The sequence below is a fragment of the Loxodonta africana genome, chromosome 3 (assembly GCF_030014295.1).
Source record: "Loxodonta africana isolate mLoxAfr1 chromosome 3, mLoxAfr1.hap2, whole genome shotgun sequence".
NCBI lineage: Eukaryota > Metazoa > Chordata > Mammalia > Proboscidea > Elephantidae > Loxodonta > Loxodonta africana.
The window spans coordinates 180,823,834-180,843,625 of record NC_087344.1 but is presented as its reverse complement, the minus strand read 5'-3'; the positions used below and the strand labels follow the sequence as shown (position 1 = coordinate 180,843,625).

At 42.0% G+C, this 19,792-nt stretch overlaps 1 protein-coding gene across 7 annotated transcripts in view; it reads right to left on the bottom strand.

Moving 5' to 3' along the window:
• Positions 1-19,792, bottom strand: part of SETDB1 (SET domain bifurcated histone lysine methyltransferase 1) — a 46,376-nt gene that overhangs the window by 1,060 nt on the left and 25,524 nt on the right. For 3 of the 7 annotated variants that reach the window (XM_023547350.2, XM_010589464.3, XM_010589463.3), the window contains exons 8-21: positions 19,283-19,356; positions 18,222-18,412; positions 17,391-17,520; positions 16,556-16,712; positions 16,315-16,470; positions 15,062-15,694; positions 14,483-14,599; positions 3,504-3,673; positions 2,289-2,917; positions 1,654-1,682; positions 1,416-1,548; positions 968-1,133; positions 364-575; positions 13-101 (exon numbers count right to left, since the gene is read on the bottom strand). In XM_023547350.2, coding sequence (XP_023403118.1) covers positions 13-101; positions 364-575; positions 968-1,133; positions 1,416-1,548; positions 1,654-1,682; positions 2,289-2,917; positions 3,504-3,673; positions 14,483-14,599; positions 15,062-15,694; positions 16,315-16,470; positions 16,556-16,712; positions 17,391-17,520; positions 18,222-18,412; positions 19,283-19,356 — 2,886 coding nt within the window. Of the gene's footprint in view, positions 1-12; positions 102-363; positions 576-967; positions 1,134-1,415; positions 1,549-1,653; positions 1,683-2,288; positions 2,918-3,503; positions 3,674-14,482; positions 14,600-15,057; positions 15,695-16,314; positions 16,471-16,555; positions 16,713-17,390; positions 17,521-18,221; positions 18,413-19,282; positions 19,357-19,792 lie in introns of those variants that run through there. The other 4 variants (XM_010589465.3, XM_064282546.1, XM_023547351.2 and 1 more) reach the window with 4 other exon arrangements.

Here is a 19,792-nt window from a genome sequence, read left to right as displayed (position 1 = left end):
ACTCCCTCTTACTTGCTGGCAAAGAAGGCCACCCAGGGGAAGCGAAGATCATGGGTATCCACGAAGACATTCTGGACAAACAGGTTGGGGCTGCAGCTGTGCTGTTGGTTTAAGGATAGGAGAGAATAAGAAACAGGGAACTAGAATCTGGCTTTGTGAAGTAAGAGGTGGAAGACAAATGATGCTGTCTGACCCTCCCCTGTTATAGCAGAAATATTTTGAAACAAAGCTACCCCTTTAAAATCCTTTGAGATCAAGAATTTATAACAAAAAAAAAGGCGAGTTTATATAGTTGTGTTAAAAGAACTAAAAATTTCAGGGTCATGGGATAATCCAGTGTCTGTTGGCAGGATGGGGTCTCACATTGAGGTAGCGGCCCAGGTTGCCTTCAAGCTTGGCGTCGATGATGTAGCAAGACTCCTCACCATCATAGAACTGGCGTGTGTTCTTACGAACAGGTGCGCTCTCCCCCTTTTCCACAGAGGCCATGTTGGTTGATTTAATGGCAATCCCATGGGTTGATTTAAGAGCAAAGCCTCGGGTTGATTTTACTGCTACTTGGCGCTTCATTGGACCTGGAAAGGAAGAAGAATGGGTTTGGGACCCACTCTAATTTATGATTGTGGACATTCTACCCCCTGTTTTCATCCTGTCTGTTGCTGAGGAATACCAATAAAGACAAGACTCTGAGGCAAAGATCCTAAATTGCAGTTTTTTCAAGCAGGCCTAGATCTGATGGGCAAAGGAGCTGAGGGAAAAGAGTAGGGAGCTGGAAAGAAGAGAGGATGGGGGCATGTCAAACAGTATTAACGGTTCTGCTGGGAGTCATCTCAAAGATGCTTCAACTCTTAGGATCTAGATTTTTTTTCTCTATTTCTTCAGCTTCTTAAAAAAAACGTTCTCTCCCAACTTCCCTACTGTTCCTTCCCGTCACACCCCCCCGCCACCCCAAATTCTTCCGGACTACCAGACATGTTCTTCTTGTCCTCAAAATCATCCCCTTCAGAGCCAGAGGAGATGGTCTGGATATCGTCACTGTCAACTGCTGTGGCTGAAGTCTGACCAGCAGCTGGCTTTCGGCTGGTTCCACTTTCCCCCTCACTTTCTGTGCTGCTGGACAGAGTCAGGACATCCTGGGGGAAGCAGAAAGGTGAGAAGAAGGAAGAAGAGTAAATGGAGAGAGTCCTTTCAAGTCCCTGCTTTCACCTATGGTTAAGAAGGAAGGGGCTGAGACTGTAGCAAGAGGAAGATTAGGTACTGGATGAAAGAAAATGAGGCAAAAGCCAGGGAAGCAAGAAAAGACCTAACAAAATTATAGTGAAGGGCTTGGTGAATTGAGAAGAAATGTCCCTTTACTCACACTGACTAAAACAGAAGGCTGGGTAAGGTACATACAGCCTGAGAAGGTCACTTACGTCAGTGCTGGACTGAGCAGAGGCCATGAGTCGTCGGCTCTGATGCATACTAGTCTTACTAGGTGGGCGGCGGAGTCCTTCAGGCTTCACAGGAGAAGGATTGTAACCATAATTTCGAGAGCTTTCAGTAACTCTGATGGGAGGGGAAGAACAAGACAGTCGGATTATTGGATGCTTCTCAGATTACTGGTTTAAGAGAAGACAGATTGGGAAACAAGTCCAAAAGACAGGCACTTACACTGCCATCTTGTTTCGGTCATCAGGGTCCTGATAAAAAGAGCAAGTGAAGGGTTAACTGCTTTCAAGGTACAAGGTACCAAATCTAGTAATTAAACATTATCTCAAATGACCTTCAAAAACAATAGCTAGTGTGCACCATTTAAAGTGTGATGTGTGTGGAGAAATTACTCTGCAATCTGACAGCAACAACTATCTTCTCCTCCCTAAACCCCTGGGAGGGGCCTTGACCTTTCCCACTGATGGGGTGTAATGCTCATGGAAAATACCATGAGGAGACTCTTACAAGGACCAGAGACAAAGTTCATTACCTGAAATGTGAAAAGTTTCAGCATCATCAAAAATATATTTTTGTTTTTCTACTCTAGTAGGAGGAAGCAATGATATAAAAGAAACAGCATTTAATGAAAAAAAAAAAAATCACTTATAAATCCCCCACTTTGGAATAAGTCAGGTACTCTCTTCCCCCTGCCAGCAGGTTGATTTTAAAATAATTTGGTTCCTTACCAAAGAAGAAAGGGAAGATAATCAGGTTTGCCATAAAATATCCACCAAGTAAATAACTGACATGTGAAGACTCATGGTCAAACCAAAGCTAAACAAAGCTGTTGCTCAGAGTTCTCTGACACTGCTTACCTCTTTCTTGGGCTGCTTGATGTCCCCCTCATCCTTGATGCCCAGTCCTGAAGTGGAGGCCCTCTCAACCTCCCCTCGGATTCCCCAAACCCGGCCCTCCCCGCCTTCAGTGGTCTTGAAGGATGACCGGCTATCAGAGTCAGCAAAGCCACCTTCACTGACACTATTGCAACTCAACCAGGAGGCCACCTTATTCTTGGGTGTTTCTTCTGAGGAAGGTGGATTGCAGCCAGCTCCAGGGAAAGACGGAGGAACAGGAGTATGTGGGGGCCCGAGATCTGGGGGGCGGGAGTCCTTGGAAGCTGTCTCAGACAATCCGTTCTCCTTTTGGCCCCGGGTCTGCCGCCGGGTAGCATAGCTGCGCCACACAGAGCTGGTGCTGAAGTCCTCATCCTTACAGAAGTTGTCATCTGAACTATCGTCATTGGACTCTTCAGGGTCATCAGTACCACTGTTGCCATCTTCCTGGTCCTTCAAGTCTACACCACTGCTATCAGAGGAACAGGGGGCATCACTCTCGTATCCTTCTTTGAAGTTCTCCACGCTCTCGATATGGTCCAGATTTGCAAAGTACTCATCACCCATTTCTAGGCCCTCCTTGTCTGCAAAGTCATCTGTTAGAATTTTGCCTGGGAATGAAGAAAATTAAGGCCTTTAGAGTTACGGGGACCTTTGAGAAAGAGTAAGGGTCATTCCACTAATACCCAGGCCACCAGCAGACCGAGTCAAAATGCCTCCATTATGGTCTCTTGTTTCTCTCTGCTGATACCTCCCCTTCCTTAGTGTCTTAACTAGGAGAGTATGGGGAACTTACTGCAGTTTTTCACTGCATGCTTTACCCCTTCCCATTTCTTCTTCTTTGCTTTGTTTACCTAAACAAAATTCTCAGCTATGCTAAAAGATCTCTGGAGTGGGGTGGAGCAGTGTGGAAGAAAACAGTATACTGGGCTCTACAATTGTCTCTCCTCTGAAACATCATTTCTATAACAGTTTTACTCCTTTTCATTCATTCTTGTCTTTATGGAGCGCTTCTTTGGCTCCATGGTCTACCCAGACAGGCACCTCACTCGTCATGTTCTTTACAGAAGAAAACTTTGGCCTCTTTTTACTTCCAGTTCACATCCCAAGCACTTTATTCACATGTTCAACTGGTCTCTGGTTCAATTCCCTACGATGTCCCAATCCCAGAAAACAACCTTGCATTTCATCACTGACCTGCATAAATACAGACAAAGGAGCCCTTGGCAATGTCATCCAAGCAGCGGATACCCCAGCCCTTGTTCTGCGTCTTGAATAACTGGAGCCGAACCTGCAGCCCGTGCTGTACCAGCCGGTTTGTGCACATGTTGGCATCACATTTGCAGCGCTTGTTACACTCATATACTCTGGAAGGGCAGAAGAAAATCAATCATGACAGGATCACTACAGCATCCAATAAATCCACAGAATGTTATAGGATCCTTAAGGTATCATGGTTTATCATGGATGAAGACTCAAAATGAGATAATGATCTGAGTGGATTTACTGAACTGTCGGTGCCATTGGATTCATTTGGGAATATAGCCCAAGAAAATAACTCAAAGGGGGAAAAGGGATTTATACAGATAGTTATGGCTGTACAATTCATAACAGTGAATACCAGAATGCCTAACATCTGGAGGAAAGCTAAGCAAATTATGATTTGAACATAGATCATAAAGCCATTATAAGTATATAGATGGTCAATTTGTAGAAACAGATGCATAAAATAAAGACATGTAAGAAAAGCAGAAACCAGTATGCTAGAGATACTGAAAGGGAGTCGATACAGGAGGAGCAGGAACTAATGCTCGTGAGATAATTTTTTTTGGTAAAGTTGATTTTCATTTTTTTCTTAATCAAAGTTTATTAAACACCAAGAACCGTGCTAGGCACTGGCAGCACAACCATAAAAAAGGACACTCTCTGCCTTCAAGGAGCTCTTATTCCATCTAGCTGAAGAATTTAACAACTTATTAAAAAACAAACTATAAAAGTTAATCAGAGGGATCTAGCACATGTCAACATCAAAGGAAATGACTGCAGCTAAACCGAAACACCTACCATTTCAGATACCAATGTTTCTGCCCTATGTGCTGTGCTCAGAGTTGACTCATTTTCCTGGTATGTAAATTTAAAAGAGCCTTTTATCTGTAGAAAGATGACAACAGTGACAGTGACTGATGACACGAGTGAGATCCCTCTGACTAACCCAGGTGTTTGGTACCCTGTATGGTGAGGACGATGAGACGGGCTCCTGTTTACTGAGCACATACTGTGTCTGGCTTTATACAAATGCTTTACATACCTTCTCTTACTCTAGTCTCAGAACAGCCCTATAAGCATTGTTTTTTTTTTTTTAAACTTAAGAAATTACTAAATATAAACTACACATATAAATAAATCTACAGTTCAATGAATTTTCACAAACTGAACACACCATGTAATCAGCATCAGACTGAGAAACAATTTTGTTGATGTTGTTAGCTGCTGTAAGTCAGATCCAACTCAGGGGGACCTTACATGTAACAGAAGAAACATTGTCTGGCCCTGTGCCATCTTCATCACGATTGTCCTAAGTTTGAGTCCACGGTTGTAGCTACTGTGTCAATCCATCTAATTTAGAGTTTCCCTCATTTTCCCTGATACTCTACCAAACATGATGTCCTTGTCTAGCTATTGGTCTTTTCTGATGACATGCAAGTCAAAGTCTCACCATCCTCACTTCTAAGGAATATTCTGACTCTATTTCTTCTAAGACCGATTTCTTCGTTCTTCTGGCAGTCCATATTACAGTCAATATTCTTCACCAACACCACAGTTTCAATGCATCACCTGTCTTCCTTTTTCACTGTCTAGCTTTTGCATTCAAGTGAGGAAACTGAAAATACTACAGCTTTTTAAAACCTTAAAGAGGTCGTTTGCAGTAGATTTGCCCAATGCGGTATGTCATTTGATTTTGCTGCTTTCATGGACATTGATGTTGATCCAAGCAGAATGAAACCCCTGACTTCAATTTCTTCCCTGTTTATCATGATGTTATTATTGGTCTAGTTGTAAAGATTTGCATTTTCTTCACGGTCAGGCATAATCAGGTTGTTAATGAGTCTTTCTCCAATCCTGATGCCATGTTTTTCCTCCTGAAGTCCAGCTTCTTGGATTATCTGAATAGGAATGCTGAAAGGATACAATCCTGCCACACAACTTTTCCAATTTGAACCATATAGTATCCCCTTGTTCTGTTCCAATGACTGCCTACTGATCCATGTAGGAGTTCCATATGATCACAACGTTCTGGGATTCCCATTCTTTGTAATGTTAACCATAATCTGTTATGATCCACCCAATCAAATACCGTCACACAGTCAATAAAATACAGGTAAACATCTTTCTGGTATCCTCTGCTTTCAGCCAGGATGTATCTATTAACAGTACATCCCTCATTCCAGGGCCTCTTCTCAATCTGGCTTGAACGTCTGGCTGTCGATGCACAGGTATAGTTGTTGTTTTAATTATCTGCAGCAAAATTTTGTTAGCATATGTGATATTAATGAAATTGTTCGACAATTTCTGCATTCCCGTTGATTGCTTTTCTTTGGAATGTTACGAATACAGCTTTTCTAGTTGATTAGCCAAGTAGCTGTCTTCCACATTTCTTGACACAGACGAGTGCGTGCTTCCAGTGTGGCATCCATTTGTTGAGGCATCTCAACTGTTAATCCTGAAGCCTTGTTTACATTGATGCCTTCAGTGCAGCTTGAACTTCTTCCTTCAGTACCAGCAGTTCGTGATCATATGCTAACTCCTGAAATGTCAAACGTTCACTCATGCTTTTTGGTATAGTGACTCTGTGTATTCCCATCTTTTTTTTTTTTCCTGTACTTTAAATGAAGATTTACAAATTATTTTCTTATTAAACGATCAATACAGATACTGTTTTGTGACACCGATTGCCAACCTCACGACATGTAAACACTCTCCTTCTTGACCTCTGGTTCCCCGTTACCAGCTTTCCTGTCCCCTCCTGCCTTCTCGTCCTTGCCCCTGAGCTGGTGTGCCCATTTAGTGTCATTTTACTTTATGGGTCTGTCTACTCTTTGGCCCATGGGTAAAACTCAGGAGTGACTTCAATACTAAGTTAAAAGGGTGTCCAGGGGCCATATTCTCAGAGTTTCTCCAGTCTCTGTCAGCCCAGTAAGTCTGGTCTTTTTTTTTTTGTGAGTTAGAATTTTGTTCTACATTTTTTCCAGCTCTGTCTGGAACCCGCTATTGTGATCGCTGTCAGAGCAGTCGGTGGTGATAGCCGGGCACTGTCTAGTCGTGCTGGCCTTCCATCTTCTTTTTTTTTTTAATTTTTATGGTGCTTTAAGTGAAAGTTTATAAATCAAGGCAGTCTCTCATATAAAAATTAATATACACCTTGCTATATACTCCTAGTTGCTTTCCCTCTAATGAGACAGCACTCCTCCCCTCCACTCTCTATTTTTGTGTCCATTCAGCCAGCTTATGACCCCCTCTGCCCTCTCATCTCCCCTCCAGACAGGAGCTGCCCACATAGTCTGTGTCTACTTGATCCAAGAAGCTCACTCTTCACCAGTTATCATTTTCTACCCCACAGTCCAGTCCAATCTCTATCTGAAGAGTTGGTTTTGGGAATAGTTCCTGTCTTGGGTTAACAGAAGGTCTGGGGACCATGACCTCCGGGGTCCTTCTAGTCTCAGTCACACCATTAAGTCTGGTCTTTTTACCAGAATTTGAAGTCTGCATCCCACTGCTCTCCTGCTCCCTCAGGGGTTCCATCTTCTTTTGATGCTTCCTGCATCATTCATTTTTTTGCCCATAGAACCCTTCAGTAATGCAACTCGGGGCTTGAATTTTCAGTTCTTTCAGTTTGAGAAATGCTGATTGTGTTCTTCCCTTTCAGTTTTTTTAACTCCAGGTCTTTGCACATTTCATTATAATATTTTACTTTGTCTTCTTGAGCCACCTTTTGAAATCTTCTGTTCAGTTCTTTTACTCACAACTCATTTTGCATGACTCAAAATGAGAACAGCTGCAAACATACATTAGTAATTAGAATGCTGAAACGCATGAAGGAGAATTGGAAATCATCGAAAGTGAAATGGAATCCTTGGAGATCGATACCTTAGGTGTTAGTCAGCTGAAATGGATAGTACTGACCATTCTGAATCAGGCAATCATATGGTCTATTATGCCTGGAACAACAGACTGAAGAGAAATGGTGTTATATTCATTGCTAAAAAGAACACTTCAAGATCTATCCTGAAGTACAATGCTGTCAGTGATAGGTTAATATCCATAAGCCTACAAAGAAGAAGAGTTAATATTACTATTAGTCAAATTTACACACCAACCACTAAGGCCAAAGATGAAGTTATTAAAGATTTTTATGACCTGCTGTAGTCTAAGATTGATCAGACATGCAATCAAGGTGCATTTATAATTACTGGTGATTGAAATGTGAAAGCTGGAAACAACGATCAGCAGTTGGAAAATATTGCCTTGGTGATAAAAATGACAATGAAGATAGCATGATGGAATTCTGCAAGACCAACAGCTTAGTCATCGGAAATACTTTTATTCAATAACACAATCGATGACTACACATGGATCTCACCAGACAGATTACACAAGAATCAAACCAACTACATCTGTGGAAGCTCAATATCATCAGTCAAGACAAAGCCAGGGGCCAACTGTGGAACAGGCCATCAATTGCTTATGTGGAAGTTCAAGTTGAAGCAGAAGAAAATCAAAGCAAATCTACAAGAACCAAAGTACAACATTGGATATATCTCATCTGAACTGAGAGACCACCTCAAGGTAGATGTGACGCACTGAATGCTAATGACTAAAGACCTGAAGGTTTGTGGGAAGACATCAAACATGAGGAAAGTTAAAGGTCACTAAAAAGACAGGAATGAATGGATGTCAAAGGGATTCCGAAACTTGCTCTTAAATGCACAGTAACTAAAATGCAAGGAAGAAATGATGAAGTAAAAGAAACAATTTTGTGAGGTCCCTAAGAGTCCCACGGTACAGGAGTAGGGAGAGGAGTTGTGGGTATTAATATCCTGCTTACAGCTGATAGAACAGGATCAGCCTGGAACCGGCAGGGCCAGAATTCGAACTCAGGTCTAATCACCACCACATGAAACCTTCAAGTAGCTATACTAAGTATCATTCATTCATTCATTCAGCAAAATGTTTGAATGGTTACAATGTGTCAGGCAAACAGCTGCTGGTGATACAATGGTGAGCAATATAAACATGAAGACAAAGTACCAATCCTCATGTCAACAAATAAAATAAATGTAAACTGTCATAAATGCTATGAAGGATACAAGCATTGCAGTCCAGGAGAGAATTAAGGAAGTGAGAAGGACCTAGTTTCAGAGGGACCAGGGAAGGTCTCTTTGAAGTTAGATTAAAGCTGAGGACTTAAGGATAAAGAAGAAAACAGCCACACAAGCAGCGGAAAGATGCCAAGAAGAAGGTACAGCATGTACAAAGGACTGGGAAATAGCTGGATCCAGGAACTGAAGAGTATCAGTGTGGTTGGCGCAGTTTTGGAGGGAAAGAAATAAGCAGTGGTGTCACTGGGGAATGCTGACTGTACCAGATGACACTGTCAGAGGGAGTGACACTAAAATAAATGCCTGTAAAATTTCTGTACAGTGTTTCAGCAGAAATTTGTTATTTTTAATAAAAATATCCCTGTAGTTATTATAACAAAGTTTTTCTTTTTTTTCATAAGGTCAGCTTACATGTATCAATACACCAACAAAGTTAAAACTCTGTTAATTTACTCTTTGAACCTTCTAATGCACTCCCATCAGAGCTGTTATTATTACTCAATTACAACGATGACTGGAATCTGGTAGTTTTGTCTGCAGAAGCTCCAGGCATGCCTTATTATTTTTGTTGTTGCCAATGTTTCTGGTGTTTTAGCTACAATATTGTGGTAATTAACATGGGGTGGGTTTTGACATCACGAGTTTACCGCACTGGGTGACACACCAACCCCAGTGTCGCCACTGAAGAAGAGGACAGATAATACAGTGCCTTGTAACCAAGGTTGAGTCAGAATAAAATCCAAAGTGCAGGGGGAAACTATTAAAGAAATCTTAAGCAGGGGAGTGATGGTAGATATAAAAAAAGTATTTTTATGAAATATTTCCAATGTAGACAAAAAGGTACAATGAACACTCACGTAGCTACCACCCAGCATTATCAATCTAAACGTTGTTACATGGTTCAGATTTTTTATAATTGAAACATTAATGATACAATGATGCAACCGAAGTTAATACCTGTTTTTTTCCTTGGCTTAGTTTTCTATGTATTTACCATGAATTCACCCCCAGATCTTTCCAGTAGTCTCAATCTCCTCTGAAGACACTCAGGACACATCAAGTTTTCTATCAATCCCGTCTTCCTGAAGAAGCCTTTCCTGCAGCCATCTGACCTGCAATAAGGCCTTGCTCTGTGCACCTACTCCCCTCAGCTGTTGCCCTGGGAGCTCCCCTCACTATCATCTGAGGGCTTCTTTCCTTCCTTTTTTGAGTTGGATACTGTTTCATATGTCTTCCTCCTCTCTGTTTTTTTCTCATTTTGGTAAACATCTCCAGGAGTTTCTGGATAACCTCTGGACACTGGAGGTAAAAATTTTTTTTTTAAATTTTTATTGTACTTTTTTTTGTACTTTAGATGAATGTTTACAGAACAAAGTAGCTTCTCATTAAATAGTACACATACTGTTTTATGACTTTGGTTACCAACCCCATAAGATGTCAACACTCTTCCTTCTTGACCCTGGGTTCTCTATTACCAGCTTTCCTGTCTCTTCATGCCTTCTAGTCCTTGCCCTGGCCTGGTGCGCCCCTTTAGTCTTGTTTTACAGGCATGTCTAATCTTTGGCTAAACAGTGAACATCAGTGTAGGTAAACTCTGAGGCACTACATGTCCACAAATGTCTTTAGCCTACCTTCACATTTAATTGACAGTTTGCTTGGGTTTAGAATTCTAGGTTGAAAATACTTTCCCTTTAGAATCCTGAATAGATTCCTCAAGTGCCTTTTAGCTTCCAGTGTTTTGAGAAGTCTGATGTCACTTTGATTCTTTTATCTTTTTATGTGGTCTATTTCACTTCTTTAGAAGCTTTTAGGATTTTCTCTTTGGGCTTGGTATTCTGAGATTTTATGGTCATGTATCTTACTGGGGAATCTATTTTCATTCATTACGCTGAGACTAGGTTGGCCCTTTGAATTTGGAAACCCAGACCCTTCAATTCTGGGAAATTATTTCACTGATGCCTTTTCTCTTCTCTTCCATTCTTGCTGTTAATTATGCATCTCCAGCACTAGGTTAATAAGTTCACATGTTTATAAGCAATCAATTGACCACGCTATATTCTACTCTCTCACTCTCCTCTTTTGCTGGCCAGTTCTTCTCAATCTCAAATGCTGGTCCCACCTCCTCTGTTCAATCTCTAAATGCTGGAGAGCCCAGGGCTTACTCCTGGGCTCCTTTCTTTTCTTTGTTACCAATATTCTCTCTAGTTGACCTTATTCAGTACCATTCCTGTGCTGATGATTGCTAAATCTTTGTCGAGCCCTTACACTTCTTCTAGAAATCCCATCACCTTTTTGACATTTCCAATTGGATTGCCCAACAGGCCTCTCAAACTTAACATGGCTAGACAAAAGATGAATTCTACCCAAACCTATTCCTTCTCAAGTGGTCTTCCATCTCAGTAAAAAGCACCATCATCCACATAGTTGCTCAAGCCAAAAAAATTTTTAGGAATTGCACTTGATTCTTCTTTCCCTCCCACTCCATCATCAACCTATCAAATTCTGTAACTCTACCTCCAAATACATCCCGAATCAATCCTCTTCACCTTTACCGCCACCTCCATTCTAGTAGGCGCCCCGGCCACCACCACCTCTCACCTGTACTCCTGTAATTAACTCCTAATTGTTCTTCCTAGTTCTACTTTTGCTGCCTTAAGAACTACTTTCCACACAGAAGACAGAGTAATCTTAAGTCCGATCACATCACTTGCCTACTTAAAATCCTCTAATGACTTCCCTGGGAAAAAGACATGGCAGTCTGCTTCTATAAAGATTACAGCCTTGGAAACCACATGGGGCAGTTCTACCCTGTCCTATTGGGTCACTATGAGTCAGAATCGACTCCATGGCAACTTTTTTTTTTAATGGCTTCCTATTGCACCTTAAATTTGATTCTAACTTTTCCCTCTGGTTTACAAAGCCCTAATTTAACCAGGTCTTTGCCTACCTCGCCCCTCCTCACTGAGCAGTATGTTCCAGCCAACCAGCTTTCTCCTCCTCCTTCAATCTGCCAAACTCATCCCTGTCTTCAGAGTTTTGCATGGAATGCTCTTCCCGCTGATCCTGAGTGTTTAATGGCTTCTCATCATTCATGTATCGGCTTAAACTCCTTCTCACCAAGAAATTCCCTGGCCACTCATTCAAAAGCATCTCCCAGTTTTAATTCTGTGCACAGCACCCGTCACTGTCTCACATAGTTGTTCTTCTACTTCTTCCCCTCAGCAGAACGAAAACTCCACAAGGCAAAGATCTCATCTAATTCTATTTGTTCTAGAATCCCTACACCTAGAATGTTTGGCATACAGTAGGTGTACAATATATGTACTTGCTGGAAGAAAGACCTTATGTAATAGATGTTTACTAAGTTTCTACAATTTTAAGTTTCTATTTGTCAGGCTATGCAGTAGTAAATCCTACCCACAGAAGAAATTACTCCAACCTTCAGATGAGGAAATGCAATTAAACGAGGTTTGCCTATGGCCAGAAAGCCAGTTAGTAACTGGCACTAAAACCAAAGTCTCTTCTCGTCTAATGTCTTTTCCCATTAAACCAGAGGTCCCTGTCACTGTTAGCAGAATTCATCAAAAATAATGACATGAAACAGTTTGGCGATTCCTCGACTAGTTAAATATAGAATTACTGCATGATGCAGCAATTCCACTTCTAGGTAGATACCCAAAAGACTTGAAAACAGGGAATCAGATACTTGTACACCAGTGTTCACAGCAACATTATTCACAATAAGCAAAAAGTGGAAAAAACCCAAGTGTCCGTTAACAGACAAATGGAAAAAAAAATGCTTGGTTGCTAACCAAAAGGTTGATGGTTTCAATCCATCCAGCAGCAGTGCTGAAAAAAGGCCTGGCTGGCAATCTACTTTCGTAAGATTATAGCCACTGAAAACCCTATGGAGCTCAGCTCCACTCTGAAACACATGGAGTCAAAATTAGCCAGAATCCTCCTGATGGCAATGGGTTATATACATACAATGAATATTATGCAGCCAAAAAGAGAAATGACGTTCTAATACAAGCTATGACATAGATTGCAACCTAAAAACATACGAAGTAAAGTAATTTAGACATAAAAAGACAAACGTCGTACAATGCCACTGTCGTTAGTTGAGGTCACGTCCATTTCAATTCATGGCGACCCCATGCGTGCAGAGTAGAACTGCTGCACGGGGTTTTCAAAGCTGTCACTTTTCAGAGGCAGATCACCAGGTCTGTGTTCTGAGATGTCTCTGGGTGGGTGTGAACCACCAACCTTTTGGCTAGTAGCCCAGCGCTTAACGGTTGCACTCAGTGACTCATGTTGTATGATGCTAGTTATATGAAATATGTGGAATAGGCAAATGCATACAGAAAGAAGTTTATTAGTGGTTACCAGGGGTTGGGGAAAAGAGGGAATGGGGATTTTATTGCTTAATGGGTAGACTTTCTGTTTGGGGTGATGAAAATATCTGGAAATGGATAGCAGCGATGGTTGCACAACATGGTGAATATAATGAATGCCACTGAATCATACACTTAAAAATGGCTAAAATGACAAATTTATTGTTATATGTATTTTACCACAATAAAAAACAAAACAAAAACAGTAAGCAGTAGGGGAAAAAAAAAGACAAACGTGTTCCTCTCCGATTTATTTAGTTACAGTTCTTCTGTATCTCCCCTGCAGGGCAGTGATTTTCATATACAATATGTGTATATGTATAAATGGAGCCAATATGTAAAACCCCCTGAGAATATGCCTTTTCTATATCCCTCATAGTGCTGAGTGAATAGCAAAATACTTAAAAAATGTCTTACCGAGTGTGGCATTGTTGGTCTTCAGTTATTAACAAAGTTAGGTCACACCCTCCTTCAAACTGCTTCTGAATCTTGTACGTATTTCTATCATTACCTGTATCACATATTTTATGTTTATATAACTCTCTCTTCTCAGACCACAAGATCCTTGAAGGCAGGGATTATGTTCATTCGTGCTTATATTCTCATGCCTGGCACAAAGCCTATTCCTTCACTTAATGAACATCTGGGCACTTACCACATACCAGTTCCTGTTCTTGGCACTGCTCTGCCCCTCACAGAACCCACATTCTAATGCCTGGCATATAAAAGGTATCTGTTTTAAGTGAAATGATAGATAATTATATCAGGTTTTCCCTTCTTGATAAACTCTTAATTTCAAAGACTTGGGTGCCATACATCTTTCTTACTCTGCTCCTAATCTGGAATGACCTTATGTCCAATACGCATCTCTGATCACCTTTCCAAACCCTCTTAAAATCCCTTCTCTTCTAGGAAGATTTTCTTCAACCCTGTCGTGATCCCTTCAGTTTTGCATCCTTTTAGAGCGTCGCTCTACCTGCACTATGTTAACTTATATTAGTTGTTTTAGGCGACAACGTGGTTTTGTTTCCAACTACATGGGAAACTCTGTAAACAAAAATCATGTTTTCTATCTGTTTTTCTGTCCTTCTCAGAAATTTCTCACAAAATTCATTTCCAAAGATTTTATTTACCTGAGTAAACTCCAACCTGTTCAGACATCCATGCAGCTATGAAGTTAAGATCATCTTTTACCACAACAAAAAATTGCTAGAGACTATTCAATCATTCTGTGTCTTCATTTCAAGAAAAGCCCACGGAAGATACACATGTTGGAATACCAGGAAATAAAATTTAATTAATAAAGTACCTTTTTCAGTATTCTATTTGTGGTTCCTACAAGCACAGAAAAACAAGAACATGCCCCTCAGTCTCTGAGGCGTGCCTCTTTTCCTTGACCACTTACCCTGTGGGCAGACACTCTTCTAGTCTCTTGTACTGGTAGCCAGAGTTAGGGTTGATTTGGCCCCCTGGGGTGCAGGCCGTAGCCTGGATAGTTAGCTGATGGCAGGCACATTTGGACCTGTATAGGACAGAAGGATACAACAGCTAGGGCTGTGATACTCTCCTTCAGGGACAAGAATGAGGATAGAATAACGGGATTTTTTTTTTTCTCATGTAAATCAGAAAGGGAAAGACAAGAATAGTATAATGAGAATCAGGTAAGAGAGACAGAAAATGAAACAAAGTGGTGACTGAGAACATGATGGAGGGAAGCAAAGGAAAAGGCAGGGGAGAACCTGAGAAAGACACAAGCAGAAGATGCATGTACCCGGGGTTACTCAGAGGGGCCAAGTCAGACCCCAGCCTCTGTGCCTCACAGACTTCATGGAGTCCTTGCAGCACGGGCTCCAGCTGAGGAGGGAACTAAAAGTAGACAGGGGAAACGGAGAAGCAGTACAGGCATAAGACAAAGGAAGGGGTGGAGAGACAGGTAACCACGAGGAATGTGGAGGCAAGGACAACACTTCCCCCACCAACTCACTTGTCCCGGCACCCATCCTTGCAGTCACAGCCAACCAGAAATTCAGGGCCTGTGTTAATGAACACACCCTTGCCCGGGATACGTTCCTTGCTGTAGGCCACCTGGGGTGGGGGGGTTGTGTCGATCTCATTGACACAGGACAGAGGAACATCTTCCTTCCCATAAGTGATGTCCAAAATATAGTAAAAAGGCTTATAGGGCTGAAACTTCCGATCCACAAGGACATAGGGATCCAAACAGAACATCTCCAGGAAAAGGAAGTCACAGCCAGTCTCAAAAAGGTAGCGTTCAATCTCTTGCATTGTCCGAAGGCAGAGGCCACAGGGTGTCTTGTAGATAACATGAAAGCCCATCTTGCGGTTCACTCGGCGCCGGGCTGTCATCCGCCGGAAGTCATACAGTAGTGGGACTAGCAGGGGGTTCTTGCCCCGGTACTGCTCACTCCTCATAGGTCTGACTCGAGACAGACAAGTATAGCTGCAGACATGAGGTAAGTAGAATAGCTTCTCCATGGGGGCGCGGTAGGAGGGCTCTATCGGGGCCCTCTCCAGCATGCCATGGAAAGCTGGAGGGGCCGGCGGGGCTGGGGGTGTTGGGGGTGTTGGGGCAGCAGTTGTTGAGCCTAAAGGTGATCTGCAAATGAGATGCAGGAGATCAGACAAGAAGGCAACAGGACCTCTCCACTGTATAATTACCTCCTGGCTAAGGCATTTTTCTCATGTTTCAAATAGCTGTGGCCTTCAAGCTAAAGATGACACAAGAAAGTCAGATCATTCTTTGCTTACCCACCCTGGACAATGAAACTCCCTGGTTGCTCTTCACTGATTATATGTCTATTTCAATATAGTGTTATTTTTTCCTAATATTTGCCTGTGGATTATGGAAGTAGAGTCTGGTCTTCTACCAATGTTTTTTTCCTGCTCTGTGTCCTATAAATGTCCTCACTAACTCCCAGGATTCAAGGAAAGAGGCTGTGCTGTTTCCTTTCTACCGTACCAAGGATGGCAGCATGTTCAACAAGAAATTTTACGAACGGCTTTCTAGTGATGCTGTACTTCCAGGCTCCCAGTTTCTAATTCAGTCATTCTGGTTTTGTTTCTCAGAAACTGCTAAAGTTAAAGCTTCCTTTTCCAGTTCAAACTCCTCACTGTCATAATCTTCACTAAATCCCTTGGAACCAAGGACCTTCCTTATACAGTGGTCTCTCAAGCCACACTGCCAACCCACTCAAAAAGAGCCTAAGGTTTTCTCACCTGTATGTCTGATTGAGCCCAGGTTTCCCAGGGGTACTTTCACCGAGAGTGGGGGACGTAGGGGAGGAATGACCAGAGCCCACAGATCCTGGCCGGAAGGACGTGCTCTTTTTGGCTACCTGCTTTCGTGACTGGGCAAGCTGGCTTTCCAAGCTTCTAGGACAGAGAAGAGATCATACAGTAAATGATGCAGAAAATATGATATAAAAGAAATTGGAGAAAAAGAAGGAATAGCGCTCACTCAATGTCAGTTGCCTGTGGGGACAGAGGTGGGGCAGGCGGGACAGGTAGGGCGGGCAGAGCTGTAGGCTGTGGGGGCTCCACTGGCTTGAACTGGGTTCCAGTACTGGTTAGATCCTGGGTGTACTGGACCACAGGGCCTTTGCTCCTTACAGCACCTACAGAAAAAGGAAACTGGACTAGTGAGAACACGAGAGCTGTGTAACTTGCATTCCTCACATACCTGCTTCTCAATTTATGTGATATAAAAAGGCAGCAATGGAAACATTTTGAATAAATGCTAAGACCATCAGTTCCCATTACTTATACCAATGACGAGAATGCTGACATATATAATATCAAACATTTATACTGGACTTTGACTTAAAAAATGAGACTTTTATCCTCCTGCCTCAGAAGGTATTTCTCAGTAACTATGTCTTACTTCGGTGAATATGGTATTTCCAAAAAGCATTCTATGATCAACTAATGTTGGCAGGAAAAAAAAAAAAACTAATATATGCCAGGAACAGAAAAGAAAAACAGTCTGAGCTTAAATGACTGACCACAGATAGTGCACAAAGCAGATATTCTGCATGTGGACAATAGTGGTAATCCCTAACCTACGCCAGTTGTTTCAGATTTTTACAGGGTTGTTTAGAAAGAATGAGAGCCATAGCATGTGGAGGCAGCACCACAAATCCATCGCCACTACTGGGAACAACTCAGAGCACACGTCCTGTTTCCAGTGAATCAGTAGTGTCATCCTGCTAAACAAAGGACAGCCCCTGGATAGAATCGCCTTTGCTTGTTTGGCCCCATTTCTTCCTTCCCCCAGGGTACTAGTCAAGACATACCCATGTTTGGACGTGTCCTGAGCTGTCCCCCTTGCTTCTTCTCCAACGCAGAGGCCGAGGATGTCTTCATGCTGAACATAGGCTCCAGCCGTGTAGAGCCCCGATAGATCCATTCACATCTTTTGTCATCCTGGGGGATTTGGAGGAAAGGGTGGGTGACAGGCTAAAGGCTAGGATCTACTCTGCCATTTGTGGAGAATATACACCCATGTACCTACTCTGGAAAATTTCCCTCATGAACCCTGAACTCCTGTCTATTCAACACGTTTGTGTGCCAGGCACCATGGTATGTACTAAGAATACAAAGAAGGAAAATATATTCTTTGTATAAGAAATTAAAGAATAGACAGATGTCAATACCAAGAAATGGGACAAGGGTCACGAGGGCCTTAGGAACAAAGGGCTGAGATAGCACACAAAGAAGAAATGTAATTCTAGCGAGAGGGTGAGGGGGAAGGCAAGGAAGGGTACAGAAGCTCTAAAAGTTAAGCTGACCCTTGAAAAATCATCAAGACCTCCAGTTCCTTCATCCCTCTTCTTTGTCCCACTGTCCTACCAAATCCCTAACCGTGGACAAACTCAACTGCCTGCCTTCTCTATACCTACACTCAGTGTGCATATTCCTAGAGAGAAAACAAAACAAAAACAAGCAGACTAGTGTCATAATTAAATTCAACAGCCATCCACAGACAAGCAGAAAGACAAAGTAAAATTTGACCACAAACAGGCGGATAATAAAGGGAAAACTAAGGAGTATCGAGAAAATCATCCTTATCATCGCCTCCTATGCCCCCCTACCACTGCCTCCAAAGCTCTAGGGAGAAACAGTACCAGGAAGAGGATCCTGACTAGGCTGCCATCCACCTCCTCGACCCGGGACTTCCACCATGTGCCTTCCCACTCAGTCTTGATAAGCTGGCCACTCTTGAGTAGCACCATGGGGCGGTTGGGGTAGGCAGTGATATATTCCTCTATGAAGTCTCGGCAGGAGATGTCTTCTATGTCCTCCCAAGTCTTTTTCACTGTCCCAAGAAAGAAGAAGGGCTGAGAGATGGCAGAAAGGGCATGTCTTGATAGAGAAAAATAGCTAGCAAGAATGTATTTCATATTTTTCAAGTTGGCAGGGAGAGAAAAAAATAAAGAAATAAGCTCAAGTAAAAATAAGACCATGTTTTATTTTTTTAAATATTAACCTAATGTATAAATGCACACATAAGCCAAGTAAATAATGAATAAGCAATACACAAGTATCAGTGACTTCAATCATTTCATACAAATGGATGTTTCTTCTAAGGAAAATTCAAGTGGGAACTCCTGCTCCTTGTTGATATAAGAGGTAAATCAAAAAAGATCAGATAGCATCATGAAATAATAAAAAAAAATATTCTTCCTTCTCATTCTCTATCAGGCTGTTATCACAATGTGTTCACTGCCACGTGTTTCAGCTGCTTCTGTGGGAGTCTGTTCCCAAGCCTGAGTCACAGGCACAGAGAACACCCTGAAGGCTCCATCTAACAGTTTCTGTGGAAAGCGCTATGCAGGCTACAGATTTACATGAATGTTAGATGAGGCCTAAGATTAAGAAAGAAGCATACCTCCCCAAACCTGAATCATTTTATAGAGATGAAATAAACATACATGCACAATAAGAGCAGTCCACCCAGGGTAAGCCATGACCTTCTAATGACTATAAAGACCCAGCACTAGAAATGAACAGATAAATTTTTATCTACTAAAGGACATTAATGAAGCTTATGCTCCTCCTTGAGACTAGGCGAGAATCTCGTGCACCAAATAAATAGGAAGCTAGGGATTTTCAACTGGGTGTCTCAGGAAGAATTAGAAGGTAGAAGAGGAAAGGAATAGAATAAAGGGAGGCAGGGGACACTCACATGGCCGGCAAATAGGATACAGTTCAGACTGTGTAACATAGGAAGCGTAGCCGTCATCAAAGAAAATAAGAAACCTGTAAGAGAAGAGTGATGGTAAAAAGATCTGAGGGTTATGAACACAGGGCATATTTAATATGATCTACAAAAATCATTTTGTCGTAACTTCCACTCCTCTGGGTCGGCACAGGATACACCCCAAGGAAGATGTTCCAACCCAAGGCTTTCTTCCTATTATCCTTTCTCCCTACCCTAAGACTTAGGAAGTCTCCCTTAATAACCAACATATCCCCACTTGTTCAAAGCCATTTATTCTTGTTCCTCTCTCAGATTGCTATACGGATGCACTTAATCTTCACTTCACCTCTTCCTTCTACATAAATTCCCCATTCCCCAAATCATTAATTTTGATTACTCTCCTCTAGGTCTCCTCTCTCTCAAGTGTTCTCTTTAAGAAGGGAAAAAAAAAAAAAAAAGGAAAAAGAATCATGCACATGACTTCTGTGGCAAAGA